This window comes from Strix aluco, unplaced genomic scaffold (assembly GCF_031877795.1).
Source record: "Strix aluco isolate bStrAlu1 unplaced genomic scaffold, bStrAlu1.hap1 HAP1_SCAFFOLD_108, whole genome shotgun sequence".
Classification (NCBI taxonomy): Eukaryota; Metazoa; Chordata; class Aves; order Strigiformes; family Strigidae; genus Strix; species Strix aluco.
In genome coordinates this window covers 94742-115208 of record NW_027436603.1, presented here as the reverse complement: position 1 = coordinate 115208, position 20467 = coordinate 94742, and the positions used below count along the sequence as shown (strand labels likewise).

Below are 20467 nucleotides of genomic sequence, written 5' to 3'. Positions count from 1 at the left end.
GCAGCGCAGCACAGGCCCGGGCCTACTCAGGTTAACTGTTATGTGGATCACTAACTCTTTGATGTACAGTGGTGTCCTGGTCAGGATCACTACATTCCACCCCTTGAGCCACATACAGTTTACCTTTCCCAAAAATGTTATAAATTACAGATTATATTAGTAACTTACAGGCTTCTCAAGCCCTAAGTACAAGGCCCGATAGAGAAGACATGGCTTGTTCAGGATAACTAACTCCTTGAATACAATGTCTTCTGCAAGGGTCCCAATGCACATACCACTTTGAAAACTATGTTAATATTTAAAGTTTTAGAACAAAGAAGATAAAAGCATGGATTTGAGGCAACCTTGACATCAACTACTATGGAAAATGAGTATTGAACCAACTCATTTTTCTTCCACCTAATATACTGATTGTATTTACATTAACTAAGCAGGGATTCTGTTAATAAATACAGGGATTACCCGAAATATATACAGTATATAAATCACCTAAGCTTGTCTAGGGGGGGAAAAGCCATCCTGGTAGACTGAATCAGTCAGGTGAATCCAGACAGTTGGAAGCAATATTATGGAGATGCTCCCTTCTGTTCAGAATAGACCAAAAAAACTCGCCCCCCCACACCTGCAAAGGAGCATGCGTGCTAATTTACACAGCAAACGAGGCTAATTTAAATATAACTAACCAATAGCAGATGGAATGGTAATTATGGACCAATGAGTGTAAACTTAGATAGGTTTTTACTAATCATGTAACAAGATAAATAGTTCCTTTGTGTAGCATGCTAGCTTTGTGGAATTGCCACCTAGCACCCATCTTTGCGCAACTATGGAAAAAACTGATATCTCGGCTGTGTGTGTGAGATTGGCTTTTGCACACTGGGTGACAAACCCTGTTTGAGGAACAACAGTTTCTGGCGACCCAGAATGGGACAGCACCGACAGCCTTGCCCAGATCGTCTTGCCATACCGACAGGGAGCGTGTCCCAACCTGTTGATCGGGGACTCCATCGGCTCCTCTCTCCTGCAGTCGGGCGGTAAGCGACACAACGGTGCAACGCCTCTACGAGATATCAATAAAGGGACACAAGGGAGGATCGGTGAGTAGGAATTTTTATTTCGTTGCTCTGCATAAGTCGTTCCATTAAAGGACCGCAGCTGGAGCTTAATTTTCTTTTACACGTAGAAGCGGGGGACGAGCAGCAGGGGGCTCTCTTCCCACAAAGCTGAGTGTATGAAGCCACGGTTAAAAAAGTTTTTCCTAGGAAATAATTTCAGTATGGGTCCAGCTTCCTCCGCCGAGATAACCCTTTGTACCCCTTTAGGATGCATCCTTAAACATTGGAATAAATTTGGAGGGGATCCCCTGCCACGCTGGAGCAGGGGAAGAGTGTGAGGAGTCCTCCCCCTGAGGAGGAAAGAGCAGCAAAGCCAACGTGTGATGAACTGACTGCAACCCCCATTCCACTTCCCCCTGCGCCGCAGTTCTTCACGAACTGCTCCAGCGTGGGTCCCTTCCGTGGGGTGCATGCATTCAGGAACAGACTGCTCCAGTATGGGTCCCCCACGGAGTCACAAGTCCTGCCAGCAAACCTGCTCCAGTGTGGGCTCCTCTCTCCACGGGGTCACAGATCCTGCCAGGAGCCTGCTCCAGCGCGGGCTTCCCACGGGGTCACAGCCTCCTTCGGGCACATCCACCTGCTTCAGCGTGGGCTCCTCCCCGGGCTGCAGGTGGAGATCTGCTCCACCATGGACCTCCACGGGCTGCAGGGGACAGCTGTCTCACCATGGGCTGCACCACAGGCTGCAGGGGAATCTCTGCTCCGGTGCCTGGAGCACCTCCTCCTCCTCCTCCTTCTTCACTGGCCTTCGTGTCTGCAGAGTTGTTTCCCTCACGTATTATCTTCTCCCTGCTGCTGTTGTTTCCGCAGGTTGTTGGGTTTGGTTTTTTTTCCTTCTTAAATACGTTATCACTGAAGCACTACCACTGTTGCTGATTGGCTCAGCCTTGGCCAGCGGCCGGTCCGTCTTGGAGACGGCTGGAACTGGCTCTGTCTGACATAGGGGAAGCGTTCCTCAGGGGGCGGTGTTGGGACCGGTGCTGTTTAAGAACTTTGTCGGCGACATGGACAGTGGGACTGAGTGAGAAGAAAAATGACTAAGATACTGTAGACAATGGTGGCCGCTGTATGAGCTCGATGATGATGAAAGGTGGCTGGCCGGAATATGGGACCTTGAATTATAATACTATTTTATAATTAATGTTGTTCTGTGGAAGGATAGATAAGTGGAATGAAGTACCATATGTTGATTTGTTTTTCATGTTGTGTAATAATCATGAAATAAGGAAAAAATGTAAATTGTTAGATAATGATCCTAACGGTATATATGTGTTAGCTGAAAGTTGGCAAGTACAGTAAAAGCAGCAGTGTTGGTTGGCATGTGATATAGGGAAAGGGTGTGTGAAAGGATTTAAAGGACCAGAGGAGCCAGGCACCTGGCATCCAGCCAAGGTCAACCCACCACAATTTTATTGCTGATCTCTGTTTGAAAGAGTTGCAGAACTTGGTAACCAATTTCTCCTATTCCTTGGTTCCCATCTTTTAGCCAGTTAATGAGGACCATACTTTTTAAACCATGACAACTGTATCTTTAGAAGCCTCTTCTGGAGGACGTGGTTAAATTTTTTTTTTTTTGGCTAAAACTAAATTAATCACTTTCCAATCAAGCAAATCTGTGTAACCAGTATCACAGACATGCAAAGAAGTAAAAAGCCATATAGCCATTTGTTCAGTGTTTGTCAGAGTCATGCATCTTAAATTTTTGAAAGTTAGCAAGCGTGTGGAATAGGGATGATGCAATCAAAACACTTAATTTAGTTTTAGCCAAAAAAAAAAAAATTTAACCACGTCCTCCAGAAGAGGCTTCTAAAGATACAGTTGTCATGGTTTAAAAAGTATGGTCCTCATTAACTGGCTAAAAGATGGGAACCAAGGAATAGGAGAAATTGGTTACCAAGTTCTGCAACTCTTTCAAACAGAGATCAGCAATAAAATTGTGGTGGGTTGACCTTGGCTGGATGCCAGGTGCCTGGCTCCTCTGGTCCTTTAAATCCTTTCACACACCCTTTCCCTATATCACATGCCAACCAACACTGCTGCTTTTACTGTACTTGCCAACTTTCAGCTAACACATATATACCGTTAGGATCATTATCTAACAATTTACATTTTTTCCTTATTTCATGATTATTACACAACATGAAAAACAAATCAACATATGGTACTTCATTCCACTTATCTATCCTTCCACAGAACAACATTAATTATAAAATAGTATTATAATTCAAGGTCCCATATTCCGGCCAGCCACCTTTCATCATCATCGAGCTCATACAGCGGCCACCATTGTCTACAGTATCTTAGTCATTTTTCTTCTCACTCAGTCCCACTGTCCATGTCGCCGACAAAGTTCTTAAACAGCACCGGTCCCAACACCGCCCCCTGAGGAACGCTTCCCCTATGTCAGACAGAGCCAGTTCCAGCCGTCTCCAAGACGGACCGGCCGCTGGCCAAGGCTGAGCCAATCAGCAACAGTGGTAGTGCTTCAGTGATAACGTATTTAAGAAGGAAAAAAAACCAAACCCAACAACCTGCGGAAACAACAGCAGCAGGGAGAAGATAATACGTGAGGGAAACAACTCTGCAGACACGAAGGCCAGTGAAGAAGGAGGAGGAGGAGGAGGTGCTCCAGGCACCGGAGCAGAGATTCCCCTGCAGCCTGTGGTGCAGCCCATGGTGAGACAGCTGTCCCCTGCAGCCCGTGGAGGTCCATGGTGGAGCAGATCTCCACCTGCAGCCCGGGGAGGAGCCCACGCTGAAGCAGGTGGATGTGCCCGAAGGAGGCTGTGACCCCGTGGGAAGCCCGCGCTGGAGCAGGCTCCTGGCAGGATCTGTGACCCCGTGGAGAGAGGAGCCCACACTGGAGCAGGTTTGCTGGCAGGACTTGTGACTCCGTGGGGGACCCATACTGGAGCAGTCTGTTCCTGAATGCATGCACCCCACGGAAGGGACCCACGCTGGAGCAGTTCGTGAAGAACTGCGGCGCAGGGGGAAGTGGAATGGGGGTTGCAGTCAGTTCATCACACGTTGGCTTTGCTGCTCTTTCCTCCTCAGGGGGAGGACTCCTCACACTCTTCCCCTGCTCCAGCGTGGCAGGGGATCCCCTCCAAATTTATTCCAATGTTTAAGGATGCATCCTAAAGGGGTACAAAGGGTTATCTCGGCGGAGGAAGCTGGACCCATACTGAAATTATTTCCTAGGAAAAACTTTTTTAACCGTGGCTTCATACACTCAGCTTTGTGGGAAGAGAGCCCCCTGCTGCTCGTCCCCCGCTTCTACGTGTAAAAGAAAATTAAGCTCCAGCTGCGGTCCTTTAATGGAACGACTTATGCAGAGCAACGAAATAAAAATTCCTACTCACCGATCCTCCCTTGTGTCCCTTTATTGATATCTCGTAGAGGCGTTGCACCGTTGTGTCGCTTACCGCCCGACTGCAGGAGAGAGGAGCCGATGGAGTCCCCGATCAACAGGTTGGGACACGCTCCCTGTCGGTATGGCAAGACGATCTGGGCAAGGCTGTCGGTGCTGTCCCATTCTGGGTCGCCAGAAACTGTTGTTCCTCAAACAGGGTTTGTCACCCAGTGTGCAAAAGCCAATCTCACACACACAGCCGAGATATCAGTTTTTTCCATAGTTGCGCAAAGATGGGTGCTAGGTGGCAATTCCACAAAGCTAGCATGCTACACAAAGGAACTATTTATCTTGTTACATGATTAGTAAAAACCTATCTAAGTTTACACTCATTGGTCCATAATTACCATTCCATCTGCTATTGGTTAGTTATATTTAAATTAGCCTCGTTTGCTGTGTAAATTAGCACGCATGCTCCTTTGCAGGTGTGGGGGGGCGAGTTTTTTTGGTCTATTCTGAACAGAAGGGAGCATCTCCATAATATTGCTTCCAACTGTCTGGATTCACCTGACTGATTCAGTCTACCAGGATGGCTTTTCCCCCCCTAGACAAGCTTAGGTGATTTATATACTGTATATATTTCGGGTAATCCCTGTATTTATTAACAGAATCCCTGCTTAGTTAATGTAAATACAATCAGTATATTAGGTGGAAGAAAAATGAGTTGGTTCAATACTCATTTTCCATAGTAGTTGATGTCAAGGTTGCCTCAAATCCATGCTTTTATCTTCTTTGTTCTAAAACTTTAAATATTAACATAGTTTTCAAAGTGGTATGTGCATTGGGACCCTTGCAGAAGACATTGTATTCAAGGAGTTAGTTATCCTGAACAAGCCATGTCTTCTCTATCGGGCCTTGTACTTAGGGCTTGAGAAGCCTGTAAGTTACTAATATAATCTGTAATTTATAACATTTTTGGGAAAGGTAAACTGTATGTGGCTCAAGGGGTGGAATGTAGTGATCCTGACCAGGACACCACTGTACATCAAAGAGTTAGTGATCCACATAACAGTTAACCTGAGTAGGCCCGGGCCTGTGCTGCGCTGCACAGCACAGCATGGCATGGCCTTCAGGCCTGTGTTGTGCTGCACAAATCCCTTGGCCGCAGGATCAACTCAGGCAGCTTCATTGTAACAGAGGAGCCTGCGGGCAGCTCCCACTCGGTACCAGTGATTAAGCCACCTGCGTGGCCTTGCCTTCATCTTAACAGTGCAGCAAGAAGCTCTCATGCGAACACGCTTCCTGTTTGACGGTAGAAATGAAGAATAGAGTTGTTTTCTTGTAAGAAGAGCCTATAATAGCTTGAATGACCAAAAAGGAGGAACCTCTCCATGGACAGGATCTGCCCAGTGTGTCGTGGGAAAATCCATCCCAGGGCTGAGCTGATGCTTCATGAATATTGTGGTTCCCAGCGTCTGAAGGCACGTAAGATTTACTCACTATCTATATTCCTCTTTTTATTTGTCTTATTAGAACAGCTATTTCATTAAGCCGTTTGTCGTCAGGCCTTTTTTTATTGAGGTCTAGGTGAACCCTGCACACACCCCCCCCCCCCCCCCCGAACAGGATGCAAACCTTTTTATTCCAGATGCATCATAAGGCAATAGTAATGAATATCAACCACAGCAGTAATTGTTTATTTCCTAAAGACAGATGGATTATTTAATACACATATTACCACTAGCATTGCTAGTGGTAAATTTCTTACCTGTTTTACCTGCCAATCTTAGTATTCCAATAAAGTCAGCCAGAATTAAGCACGTCATCTTCTGAACTCTAACTTTTAAACTTCAGCTAACAGAAGTATAAAATCTTGATGCCTGTTTTGTTTGATGCTTCAGTTCTGATTTGTCAGAGCTGCCACAGTAGCAGTAGGGCCTACACAAAGTAAAATACTGGCAGAATGTAATATTAAAGATCTGTGTTTTTTTCCCTCACAAGCTACAATGTTCAGTTTTTACTGAGCACTAAACCTACCTTTTTCAGTATCACATAATTTTTTCCTCAGAGCTCCATATAAGCCTCTCCTTCTAATCTAGGTAAAGTACGAAACAGCTTTTCTACAGATATTGAAATTGAACTTCTTACTCTGAGTTAAATCTCATCTAACAAAAGTACAATATTTTTTCCATGCATTTTTTCAGACCTCTTATTTTGAATAATTACTCCGATTTAGACAGCATGCTTAACTTGCCTTGCTTCATTACATAGACGGTAGCTTGCTTTAAAATGGCTTCAAAACTTAAACTCTGGCCCTCCAGGAATACTGAACGAGCACTTGAGATCAGAGTCCTGTTGCTCCACATAATGCCATGTAGAAGTAAAAAGTGGCCAGGACTGAAAACTTGAACAGGAACACCTTCCCATCTGTTCCCATCAATCACTTTATATAAAAATTTGGCATCTGAGACTGTCCATATAGTTGGTGGGATTGACTTTACATGTGATAACTTTATGATGAAGACACCAATGTAGTGTATTTGAAAGGAACACAAGAGCTTTTCTGGCACGTCTGTGCAGATACTTGCATTCAATCAAATGAGTTCCTTTGTAGCTGAGTGAGTTTGTCACTATATAAAGTAGCAGTGCTGCAGATCAGGAAAGTATGTACTGTAGTAATATTTAGAGTGGAGAAATGACTGCACAATTTTACATCATCCAAACAGTAATCACTAGAACTTTACGGTATACAGACACATGAATGCCTGGGGGCTTTCTTTGAAGTGACAAAAATGAGGCTTGTACTAATAGAGCTATTTTAACTATTCTACTTTTGTGTCCTTTATGGTAAAGGTTTTGGAGTTGCAATTCTTCATTACCTACTTAGTGTCTTCCGATGGGAATTTAATTTGACAGAGGTTGTACCATCATATGAAAGTAACAGGAAACAGCCAAGCCATTGTTGTATACAGAGAGAGATTCAGCATTAGAGATTTTTAGACTTCTTCAATAATATTGAAAAAGACATTTAATAGACATTGGTATAGCACTAAGGGTTTACAAAATTGTGAAATACGACTACAAACTGGACTTTTAATATAGGTGAAAGCAGTGGACATGTTTTCAGTTGCCACCAACTATGCAAAATCTTGTCAATCTGTTCATTACAAACAATTGTGCTTAAGTCATTAAAATGGTCTGAAAAAAATAGTTAAGCCCAAACCATAAAAAAAAATTAGGAACTTCCTACAGTTGGCCTTAAACCTTGTGACAAGTGGTAGATTAAAAGTAAACTCACTGAATTAATATAGACTAGGGGGGAAGCTAGGTTCGCTAGTACTCGAGAGTCACTAACTGTTCTGAGTAAGAAAAATAAAAGTTAATATTTAGAACAGTTTCTTGCTAAACATTTAACAGAGAAGGTGAATAGTTCAGATTTATATTTTCTAGATATTTTTGTGTTTTGATGAATGTTACCAACCTCCGTTTAAGACTCAGGGATCTAGAGTAAAAGCTGCCTTTTCCAAAGCAGTTTTGATAAGACTTCTCTAATAAAATGGTGCATTTATAGTATCTTACCCCACCAATTCAGTTTGGTAGCTTTTTACCAATTCAAAGGCCATCAGAAGGTATAAAATACTGTAGACTTCTGGTAGGTGCATATTACACAGATGCATGTGCTGGTCGCAAAGGTGTAATTTTCACTATAAAAAGCACTGGGTTACAATTTGGGAAATCTATGGACTTAGGAAACAGTCTACAGTTCTCAAACTATATGCTTAATATTAATACGGTTGTTGCACAGTGCCTGAAACTTCATTTCCTAGTAAGTATAGAAAAAGATCAAAAGCTGAAGCTTTAACTTCTGAGTTGTTCAACAATGCGTGCCTTCAATATTATGTGATTCAAGATGCTACCAACATTAAAGCATCATGCATTAGTACAGTGTAACTGAAATTCTTTAGGTAAAACTAACTGAAAAAAAAAAAAGAGCAATTACATTTGTCTGATTCATTACAGAGGTGAAGGCAAGGTTTTGAATCAGAGAACGTCATCATAAATGTGCACATACTTCTCCAATATGAATGTACATGTAGACAAAGCACTCAAAAGGGGATTATCACTTTACATAAAACTATTAACAAAACAATAATAATACCTTACTGATATAATGCATCCTCAAACAATATTCAACAGTAAACAATAAATAGTATTTCAAAGGTCTGAAATGAGAATTGACACAAAAAAATAATATCTGGTTGTTATTTCCCTCCAACATCATGGCATATCTCCTTTGTAGACTATACACTGTTGGTACCACACCATGACTACTTACACAACCCTTTTACTGATCACTGTGCTGGGATCCCACAACATACAATGCTAACGGGAAGGAAAGGCTCTCTCCTGCAGCAGGTTGCAGGACTCCTGCTCTGGTATACAGAGCTAGGGCTACTTGTGCTTGTCTCAAGCAGAGGCCTGAATAGCTGCACCTGTAGCACAAGCACTGCTACAGGAGAAATATATATCTGATATGTAAGACCCTGAATCAGGTTAGATTTTTTTCTTAAGGCATGGTGGGGGGGGGGGGGGGGCATGGTGGCTTAGAAATTCATTTGGGACAAGCATTCTTCTGTTTTCTTGATGAATGAATGAAGGTATATGAAGACTCAAGTTTGAAGAATAGGAAGCCTGCCTAAAGGAAATATTCTGTGGTCTGAAAAAAGTATCTTAATTTTAAATGTCATAATTTTACAAGTTTGGATAATACAAAACCCACAAAATTAGCAACATTTCTGAATCATAAAATATTTAATAATGTATATTTTGGGGGTATATATTGTATATAAAATTTCAGGTCACCATATGAAGCAATTTAAACCCTTTTCAAGCTAGCACTGTCCTCAATGCTGTATAGATTTATTGCCACTGATACAAGATCTACTAAAAGCATACATTTTAAACTAATACAGAAGTGGCTTTTTTATATGAATTTTTTGTACACAACTACTGTCTTGAATATCCACTAAGTGCAAAAAACCACAGATCACTTTACACTACTGTAGCAACGATGCATTCATATTGTTCACTAGTCCTCAGTAGTCAGCTTGCATAAGATACAAGAAAAAGCACAGTGAAGCTCACAAAAACAGAATAAAAGTCAGCCTGTTCTTGCAAAAAAATACACTATAATGGAAGAAAGACAAAAAAAGGACTATGCACACGCAGATTTTGCTGTTCTTTAATCTCACTGATTTAAGTGCTGTTTGTTTTTTGTTGTTTTATTTTGGGTGTTTGGGTTTTTTGGCTTTTTTTGTTGAATCAAATTACATAGACTAGACACAAGTAAAATTAAGAAAGCAGTGGGTAGCTAAAACGTTATGAACTACTTTTCTTCCCCCCAATTTCTTTTTCTCTACCTGAGGTAGTTACAAAAAAACAAATCATAACTTTAGCACCAGCTCGGAATCACCACTTAGAGCTAAAGCTTCTGGTTTGGTTTTTTTTTTTTTTCCTCCCTTTAAAAATTATTTGTCAGATCACCAAAACTACCTTTGATGTTACAGACAGCAGAGATTTATAGTTCTCACTACATGAAGAAAGATGGTGATGGGGAGGAAGAGGATTAGCTGATTCAAAATGTGACAATAGATTCACTTCCATCAAGCTGGCTAGTTCACTGTTGACTTTTAGATGTTTATTCTCCTTTACTGTCTATAAAGTCAATGGGAGAAGTATGAAAGGATTTGAACACATCATCGTCCTTTACTGTAACCAGGGAAGAACTGGTCAAGTAGTGTCTGCAATATCTTGTTAGGAACCATGGTGTAGCTCTTTCCAAGGTCATAGCGGCAGGCAGGACAGGTAAAGACTTCAGCTCGGAAAGAGCGCTGTAAACAGCTCTAGGGCATACAAAGACAAAGAAGTAAAAGTGTTACAGCTTTTGCTTTACATTGAAAATTTAGCTAGCAAAAATTAAGCAATTACTAGGAACCAAAGATTAAATTTCCCACATTTCCAGAAACAGCAAGTTCTTACTGAGTTCTCTTGCCATATTTCTGCATTTACAACTGAAATGATGTACTGGGTCTGGCTGGGATAGAGTTAATTTTCTTCATAGCAGCCTGTATGGTGCTGTTTTAGAACTGTGATTAAACATGTGTTGATAATACACCAATGTTTTAGCTATTGCTGAACAATACTTGCACGGCATCAAGGCTTTCTGTTTATCATTCTGCCTCCCCAGCAAGTAGGCTGGGGACGGGCAAGAAGTTGGGAGGGGACACAGCCGGGACAGCTGACCCCAACTGACCAAAGGGATATTCCATGCCATATAACGTCATGCTCAGCAATAAAAACTGGGGGGTGGTCTTTCCAAAGTAGCCATGGCTCAGAGACTGGCTGGGCATCGGTCTACTTGTGGGAGGTGGTGAGCGAATGCCTTTGCATCACTCCTTTTTTCTTTTTTCTTTTTTCTTTTTTTCTTTTTTCTTTTTTCTTTTTTCTTTTTTTCTTTTTTCTTTTTTCTTTTTTCGTTTTTCTTTTTTTTCTCTTCACTGTCTTTAAACTGTCTTTATCTTGACCCATGAGTTTTTCTCGCTGTGGGGAAGATTGAGCGAGCGGCTTGTGGGTGCTTATTTGCTGGCTGGGGTCAACCCATCACAAAGGACTTAACCAAAGAAATCTTTTGATTAGGAGGCAAAGCATTGAGTTTGTCAGGAATTAAAAGTGTTACTACTGAGATACTTCGTTTTCCCTAATGCATTCCTGTGGATCAGTCCGCAGTTTCTTTCTAGCATTTCTGTTTGAGTGCTGTATTCCAGAGTTTCATTTCAAGATGTAGCTGAACATACAGGTGTATAGCATTTTATCTAACAATCCATAGCCACTTCATCTTTATGACAAGACTCAGTGTTTAAGCCTCAAAGGCATGAGTAGAATAAAATAGGATTCAGGCTACACTATCTAAAAGATGATTATTAATGTTGCCTTCTTTTTTTTGGTTTTCCCAGACTGCAGACAGTCAAGCATATAAGTTAAATATGAAAACGTTATGAGGCCCAATCTTTGCCCAAACAACAACACCGTCTGTCAGTCTATACCTTAAAACAGTAATTGGATGTTACTTTATAATTAGTCTTTGATAGCTTCAGATTCTATGCTTTGAAGTTGTTGCCATTAAACATTCTCCATGTTTTTTCCACCCCTCTATATATAAACCCCCTCATAATACTTTACCTCTATGTAACAAGCAGCTCTTTGAAGGAGCAGTCTTGCTCTATTCTCATTTCTTAACTACATAAAATTAACTTAATCTTATTGTACCAACATCTAGCTCCTGGAGCAAACCAATCCCTAGCATAGCTCCACTAATTACAACAGAATGATAAATTTGATACATCGCATCTATAAGAAATTATACTAAATACATTTCCACTAATTTTTACATAAAATTAAGAATGATTACATGGCAGCCACACAACTGGAAGCAAGCATGTTACATTTCTTGCTCAGACTGCTAGGCAATAATTATTGTCTTCCTAAAATATATGTTGGTTTTGGTGATCAGTGTCTCAGGGCCAAGAACACAGCCCAGAGCAATACAGGGATTATTCTTACTTTACAGACGTTGTGGAGGCACTCTGTTGTCACTGGCTGGTAAACCAGCTCCTGACAGCAGACACACATAAAAGATTGTTCCAATTTCTTCAGGAAATTCTAGTATAGGGCAAAAGGAGAGAAAAGTAGAACTATTAGAGGCACATTCACAAATATGCAAACAAAATAGGGCATTTTTATTTAAAATTATTAAAGGTTTTTTTAAAACTAATTTGCCTAACTACTGTAATTATTACCTATATTTAAATTATAAATTCACAGCCAAATTCACAGACCTAAATTGAGTAAAAAATTTGGCCTTCAAAGCATTTGGTAAATGCAGAGATACATTCATGAGATACTTATTTAACATCCTTGTTACTCTTCCCAAACTCACAGTTAGCACGGTCTAATCTAATAATGTTACACAACTGCTAGGAGTTGTTAAATCCAATATTCAGTGTGATAGAACAGCTTGACATTGCAAAGATTACTTACACTGAGACTTTTCTAGTGCAATCTTCAGGTCTCAGTCCAAGTTACAGATTTTCTTCCAAAGCCTACCACCATTACTCCTGTATTCATGGTCATTTACATAAAGATATTCCCACACCCTCTGCTATTACCTCTACCTATCTTCTGCTCATTCCCTATATTATTATTGTTCACAGCTTCTTGTTCATTCTTATTTCCTCAGAAGTGAACCTCTATTGTGTTTGGTGCAAAGTATAGATTTAATAAATTATGTTTATTACATTAAAAATTTTTGGAAGGCTCATCTTCTATCCTTCACATCCCTGAGAAGTAGTGTGGCTAACAAAGTATTTAGAAAGCAAGTCCATGAACAATTAATTTCCCTGCTTTTCCAGAAGACAGAGACCTAAGGTTTTGAAGGTTATTTGGTTGTACATTATTGTCATTAAAAACAAAACAGAGGGCCCATCATGCCTGGTTCTTAGCACAAGTCAGAATTTGGAAGCTAATATCTGTATTTAGGGATCATCGCTAGAATTTTGCACATCCATGATGGATAAGTGATTGCTGCTGCTCTGCAAAGGGAAAGCAAAGTACTGTATACCTCTTTCACTAAGAAATTCACTTCTGTACCTGCTGGAGGTGTTTAATTGGTTTCTTGAGTCCTCACTCTGAAATACTCTGCAATAGGTAAAAGAACTTTCCTGTCTTTCAGTCTTCTCAGAGCAACTCTGAAGAATGTGGGATGAATTTTGTGCCATAGATTTTACACATACAAGCATGCTTACAGAGACCTTATTCTCTGGTGTTTCAATAGTCTCAAGCATGCTCACTGAAATATAGAAGTATAAAAAACCAGATCTAAAGTTACTCAAAATACAGTTCAATAATTTTAATAATATCAGATTCATCTCAACCCCAAACTTATAATTAAAGTGGAAAGGTTGTTTCAAGCATTAAGATTTATATTTTCATTGAAGCTATCTAATGGTAGTTGTGTGATTCCCACTGAAATTTCTATATGGCTATCACCAAGGGCAATCAAAATTATGGGCAGGAATCTATAGGAAAATAACTTTCTAGTAACTGGATTTCTCTTAAGATACTGTTTTCTGTTGCTGTAGAAACACATATCTACTGTATTTTGTCACATAACTAAGAGTTGAAAGTCTAATTGGACAACCCACAGATAAACAACTTATAACTTTACAGTATCAGCTCCTATACAAGTGCAGTAGTATTATAGCAATAGTAGTACTGTAAGTGGAAGAACAGGGAGTTACCGGATGCTTTTTCTGTCAAAGAAGCAAAGTAAATAGCCCCTCACAAATCCCAAATAAAGTGATTTTGTAAACTCATTTTTAGGCATCCATTCTCCATCTAATGTTTTGTTCTTTCACTGACTTGATGGTGTCCTTTACCATTCTAATATCTTGATTTCTTTTTCTTCTGAAAAACAGCTAAAATAACTATGAATTGGAACATCGGTAAAGATAATTAATGTTCAAGGGCATAATATTTTGGAGGATATTCCATCAGAGACTAATAAAAAAAAAATCCACGAGCGTCTTCAAACTTGAACTATCCTTGCTATTTTCTTGACAGCTGGGGAAGGGAAGTATTTCCTCTTTTTTACTTAAGGTTCTATAATTAAAGTTCTATAATTAGTGGAATAATCTGCTAAACTTGAGTTAAAAATATTTTCATTTGGTATCTAAGTCTCAATATGACAGTATTTCTTCTATCTCCTGAAGTGAATGAAATTACATGCCCCATCAACTGTTTCTAAAACAGATAGTATGTATTCAGCAATTTTAAGCAAGTGAATTAGGTTTTAACAAAGCCTCATTTCTCCTAACTCTATATAAAGAAAGGTTAAAAATGAATAATTTAAGCAAGCTGCAAGCATACTGGTCCTTCCTTAAGAGAAGCAAGTACTTCATCCCACAATTTCTGGTTCATACAGTCTTCTTTAATCAGCCACTGCTGTTGCTGGGTCAGTTGGAAAGCCTCTCCTTTCCCTCCATCTCCCATTCTCATGGCTTTGGATGTATTTTTACTCTCCTCTATACCTGTTTAAAATTATGACAAGATACAGTAACAGTGGTAGTCCGAACTATTAAAAATTGAAGACAAAATTATTTCTAGAAAGCCAAAACATGAATCACATCTATGTAATGATGCAATAAAGCTCTGATTCAAATTGCCCAGCTTTATTTTGAACTATAGATCATAACTACATAGAAGATTGTTCATTTTTCTGTGAAGTTTAAGAAAAAGAAACCTTACAAGTATAGAACAGCACCATAAGATCCCCAGCTTCCCATTTTATTACTGAGCACTTAACACTTCCAACTTCCTTGTAGTTTTCATACTATTGGCTTATATATAACTTTTATAACTTGACAGAGCTCTAACACTAAGAAGTAAAAAGAAATACCATCATCACTTGTCCTTTTCTGGTTTCCGTTACTCTGGCTGGTTGGCTCCCGCTTCACAGTTTGCTTCTTAACATTATCCTTTTTCTCTTTACTAGCCATGGCGTCCAAATAACCTTCTGGATACTAAAGAAACCCCGAAAAACAGATTTAAAACAAAATCCACTGGCATCTGGGAATTCCCAGATACTGACAAGTCTATTTTCTAAAAGAATGTAAACCCCTATGACTACATATTGAAAGAATATCAAAATATTTTTTTAAAACCCTATATAAACAGGAAAGCTTTTAAATGAATATATTTTTAGAAAACTGTAGTTAAGTCAAAGGATCCGATCTAGAATAGATTTTATTAAAAGGCACCTTATATCCATATCTACAACTCTACATATCTACAACTACACAAATCAGAAAGCTAAAGTTGAAGATGATGTCATGTAGCAAAACAACCCATCCAAAGGAAATGATTGGTTTGCTGAGGAAAAAAAATACTACTTTGATTCTTCCCATCTGCCGCAAATTTCACAGTGCCAAAGTCCCTGCCTGAAATATGTTATCTATAATAGTTCCTCAATCATAGGTTACAATTAGAGAAAAATACATAAAAGCATATATGTTTTTTTAAATTCTAAGAAGAGACTCAACTATTACAAGAGTTACTTTTATAAATCTTATCCAGCGTAAGGATCACAAAACTCATAATTTCACAAAAACTCATAATATCACAAAAGTAATAATTTTCTGATCCATATATACAGAGTAATTTCCTGTTAAGGCAGAAAGCTTCATCCACAATTCTTTCTGCTTTGCCAATATCATAGTTTTTCAAATTACAGATGATCTAAAATATTTTTTATATTAGACCCTGCCTCATTGCAGTATATGAAAAATGAGGCTTAAATTTAACTCACATTCCTAGTTTTAAAATTTAAGACTCCATTTACTTGAACAGAATATCAGAGCAACTTTGTGAACACTGATTCTGACCTGTACACTCAGACCCAGTTTCTTTGACCGTTCCATCCCTTCTGAAGTCCAAGGTGCGGGTTCAATATCATCTCTCCTCAGAAGATAGCGCCAAACTAAGAACCCACATTTCCCAATTTCTGGCCAATATTTTACCACCTAAGGATAAATAACAGCAGGTTTATGTTTTTGCTATCACAGTAGATCCTCAAATCTCATTTAAGAAATTCTACACAAAAGTTCAACAGATATTCTGCTAGGTAGTCATTATTTTACCACAAGCCAAACACATACAGGTAGTCATACTTTATTGGCTCAAGGCAAAGAGAGGAAATTTCAGTGATATGTTATTATTTTAAAGTATCTTTTCTCTCAGTTGGGAAATATTTGTATTTTGATAAATACAATACTGCTTTAAAAGATGCACATCTTTATTCCAGATACTGAGAAGACATTAAATGTATGAAAAGCCAGAAGGGGAGCTGGAAGGAGTGAGGAAATTAATCGACTCAGTGAGCACACACAAAAATAGCTTACATATTCAACTTAATATATCCTATTATAGATTGTGTTCTACTATCACTGCTCTGAATACAATAATACAGCCCAGGTTGGAAGAGACGTTGAAAGATCATCTGGTCCAACCTTTTGTGGGAAAGGGAGCCTAAATGTGATTATCTAGCACCCTGTCCAATTACATCTTGAAAACCTCCAGCAATGGGGACTCTGCCACATCCCTGGGGAGGTTGTTCCAGTGAATGATTCACAGAATCACAGAATCGTCTAGGTTGGAAAAGACCTTGAAGATCATCTAGTCCAACCATTAACCTAACGCTGATAGTTCCCAACTACACCATATCCCTAAGTGCTACGTCAATGCGACTCTTAAACACCTCCAGGGATAGGGACTCCACCACTGCCCTGGGCAGCCCATTCCAACGCCTAACAACCCGTTCTGTAAAGAAATGCTTCCTAATATCCAGTCTAAACCTTCCCTGGCACAACTTGAGGCCATTCCCTCTCGTCCTATCGCTTGTTACTTCGTTAAAGAGACTCATCCTCATCTCTCTGCAGCCTCCTTTCAGGCAGCTGTAGAGGGCGATGAGGTCTCCCCTCAGCCTCCTCTTCTCCAGACTAAACAACCCCAGTTCCCTCAGCCGCTCCTCGTACGACATGTGCTCCAGACCCTTCACCAGCTTCGTTGCCCTTCTCTGGACACACTCGAGTAATTCAATGTCCTTTCTGTAGTGAGGGGCCCAAAACTGAACACAGTAGTCGAGGTGCGGCCTCACCAGTGCCCAGTACAGGGGCAAGATCACTTCCCTGTCCCTGCTGGCAAAATTGTTCTCACTGTAAAAAAAAAAAAATCTTTCTTATATCAAGATGAAACCTCTCCTGGTGCAGCTCGTATTTGTTGCACCTTGTCTCTTCCATGTGGCTCCTCGTGAAGAGAGTATGGCCTGACAAGCGCTGAGTGGTATGATCAAGTCTCTATCTATGCTAGTAATGCCCCTATGGATGCAGCCCAGGATCTGATTTGCCTTTGTTGCTGCAGCGGTGCACTGCTGGCTCATGTTCGGCTTGTCCACCAGGACCCCCAGGTCCCTTTAAGCAAGGCTGTTCCCCAGCCACACAGATCCTTGCCTGTACTGGGGTCTTTTGTTATTCTGACCCAGGTGCAGGATTTTGCACATGTCCTTGTTAAACTTCATACTGTTCTTGCTAGCCTACTCTTCCAGCCTGTCCAGGGCTCTCTGTAAGATGGCTCTCCCTTCTGATGTGTTCACCTCACCACCCAGTTTACTGTCATCAGCAAACTTGGTGAGGGTGCTTTCAGTCCCATCATCCAGATCATTTATGAAGATGTTTGTATTGGGTCTGGCTAGGATGGAGTTCACTTTCCCCATAGCAGCCCTCATAGTGCTGTGCTTTGTATTGGTAGCTAGAAAGGTGTTGATAACCCACCAGTGTTTTGGCTACTGCTGAGCAGTGCTCACACAGCATCAAGGCTGTCTCTCCAACCACTTCCCCACACCCTGACCCCAAAGGCCAGTAGGCTGGGGGTGGGCAAGAGGTTGGGAGGGGACATAGCCAGGAGAGCTGACCCGAACAGACCCTATGGCATTGTGCTCAGCAATAGAAGCTAAGAGAAAGGAGGAGGAGCAGGAGGCATGAGTTATTAGGGCATTTCTCTTCCTAAGCATCCGCTATGCATACTGAGGCCCTACTTCCCAGTAAGTGGCCGGACACTGCCTGCTGATGGGAAGTAGAGAATAAGCTTTTTGTTTTCCTTTGCTTCCGTGCATGGCTTTTTCTTTTCTTTATTGAACTGCCTTTATCTCGACCCATGAGTTTTTCATCTTATTTTCTCCCCCTGTCCCGCTGAGGAGGGGGAGTGATAGAGCAGCTTAGTGGGCACCTGATGGCCAGCCAGGGTCAACTCACCACAGTGTTGAACAGCATGGGGCCCAATATCGATCCCTGGGGGACCCCACTTGTGACAGGCTGCCATCCTGAATAAAAACCACTGATCACCACCCTCTGAGGGCAGCCTGTTAGCCAATTTCCTACCCACCTTGCAGACTACCCATCCAGTCTGTATCTTGACAGTTTGTCCAGGAGAAGGCTGTGGGAAACAGTGTCGAACACTTTGCTGAAGTCCAGGTAAACAACATCCACTGCTCTCCCCATGTCAACAGAAGATGTTATTTTGTTGCAAAAGGTGATCAAGTTAGTCTGGCAACATTTGCCTTTGGTAAATCCATGTTGGCTTTTCCCAATCACCTGCTTCATTTGGTTTGTGATAGTTTCTAGGAGGACTCATTCCATTACTTTCTCAGGGATTGAAGTAAGAGTAATAGGCCTGTAGTTTTCTGGGTCCTCTTTTGGGCCCTTCTTGTAGATGGGTATGACATTTGCCCTCTTCCAGTCGTCAGGGACATCCCCTCATCTCCACGACTTTTTCAAGGTTATAGACAGTGGCCTTTCGACAATGTCAGCCACTTCTCCTAACACCCTGGGGTAGATTCTGTCCAGGCCCATAGATTTATGCAGGTTGAGACCTTGCAAGAGGCCGCAGAACAGCCCTTCCTCCACTACTGGTGGGTCGACACATGCGTTGTCATAGCTACTTGACCTTGTGATCTGGGGTCCAGCTACACCAGTAAAGACAGAGGCAAAGAAGGTATTGAGAACCTCTGCCTTGTCAGCAGTATTAGTGACTAGTTTCCCTGCCCTGTTTAGCAGTGGGCCTACGTCTTCCCTGTGCTTCTGCTTACTGCTCACGTACCTGAAGAACCCTTTCTTGTTGTTCTTGACATCTCTGGCCAATTTCAGTTCTAGCTGAGCCTTAGCCTTCCTGTCTGCATCTCTGCATGCCCTAGCAAGGTTCTTGTTCGTCCTCAGTGGCTATTTGGCTACCTTTCCATAGCTGGTATGCTTCTTTTTTGCCTTTAAGCACACCCAAAAGCTCTTTTTAAAGCCAGGGTGGCCTCTTGTTCTGCCTTCTTCCTTTCCCTTTGTAAGGGATGGACTGTTCTTGTGCTTCCAGGAGGCTGTTCTTGAATAACTTCCAACACTCACAAGCTCCTTTGCCCTCCATGGATGCTTCCCATGGAATCCCTCGCAGCTGGGCTCTGAGCATATTGAAGTTAGCTCTTTGAAAATCCAGGGTCTTTGTCCTACTACTGGTCTTCAGCATGCTCAGCAGGATCTTAAACTCCACAGTGTTGTGGTTGCTGTATCCTACCATTGGTAGTTATGTTGTCAAGGAAGTCCTCTCGGTTTGCGAGCAGTAAATCTAGCAATGCGCTGTTCCTAGTTGGCATGTCCAGCGTCTGTAGCAGGAAGCAGTCCTCAATGCATTCCAGGAACCTGATGGACAACTTGTGCACCACTGTGTTGTTTTCCCAACGAATGTCCAGGTAATTGAAGTCACCCATGAGGTCCAGTTTCTGTTGGCCCGAGACTTCCTTGAGCAGCTGAAGTAAGGTTTCGTCACCCTGCTTGGGACGTCGGTAACAGATACCTACCATAAGATCCCCCCTGGTGATGATCCCTCCAATCTTGATCCAAAGGCATTTGAGAGAACTTTTGTGGTCTCCATAGCTCACCTCCATACATTCAATTTTCTCTTTTACATGAAGTGCAACTCCATCTCCTCTCTTCCCTTCCTATTTTTCCAAAAGACCTTGTAGCCATCCATTGTGATCTTCCAGTCGTGTGAGTTTTCCCACCAAATTTCTGTGATTCCTATGACATCATAACTCTCAGACTGGGCACAAAGCTCCAGTTTCTCCTGTTGCCCAGACTACTTGCATTGGTATACATGCACGTGAAGTGGCTGGACTTGCATTGGTACTTGCATTGGTGAGCACTTGAGGTGGCTGGACTTAGGGTTCTTGCCTTTGGAGAGGGTTGGGGAGCATTCCTCACATCCCAGATCTTGGCTCCTGGCCAAGCAAGCAAGCACACCCAAAGCAAGCAAGCAAACAGCAAAATTCCCTTGACTGTATATCAGG

General features: G+C 41.3%; 1 protein-coding gene across 1 annotated transcript in view; it reads right to left on the bottom strand.

Annotated features, from left to right (window-relative positions):
* Nucleotides 1-7539: 7539 nt before the first annotated feature.
* LOC141919050 (E3 ubiquitin-protein ligase UHRF2-like) overlaps nucleotides 7540-20467 on the bottom strand; it is a 76505-nt gene continuing 63577 nt past the window's right edge. The window contains exons 11-15 of the mRNA XM_074814048.1: nucleotides 15969-16106; nucleotides 14984-15107; nucleotides 14455-14615; nucleotides 12091-12189; nucleotides 7540-10373 (exon numbers count right to left, since the gene is read on the bottom strand). Of these exons, the coding sequence (XP_074670149.1) occupies nucleotides 10227-10373; nucleotides 12091-12189; nucleotides 14455-14615; nucleotides 14984-15107; nucleotides 15969-16106 (669 nt within the window). The 3' untranslated portion in view covers nucleotides 7540-10226. The remainder of the gene's footprint in view (nucleotides 10374-12090; nucleotides 12190-14454; nucleotides 14616-14983; nucleotides 15108-15968; nucleotides 16107-20467) is intronic.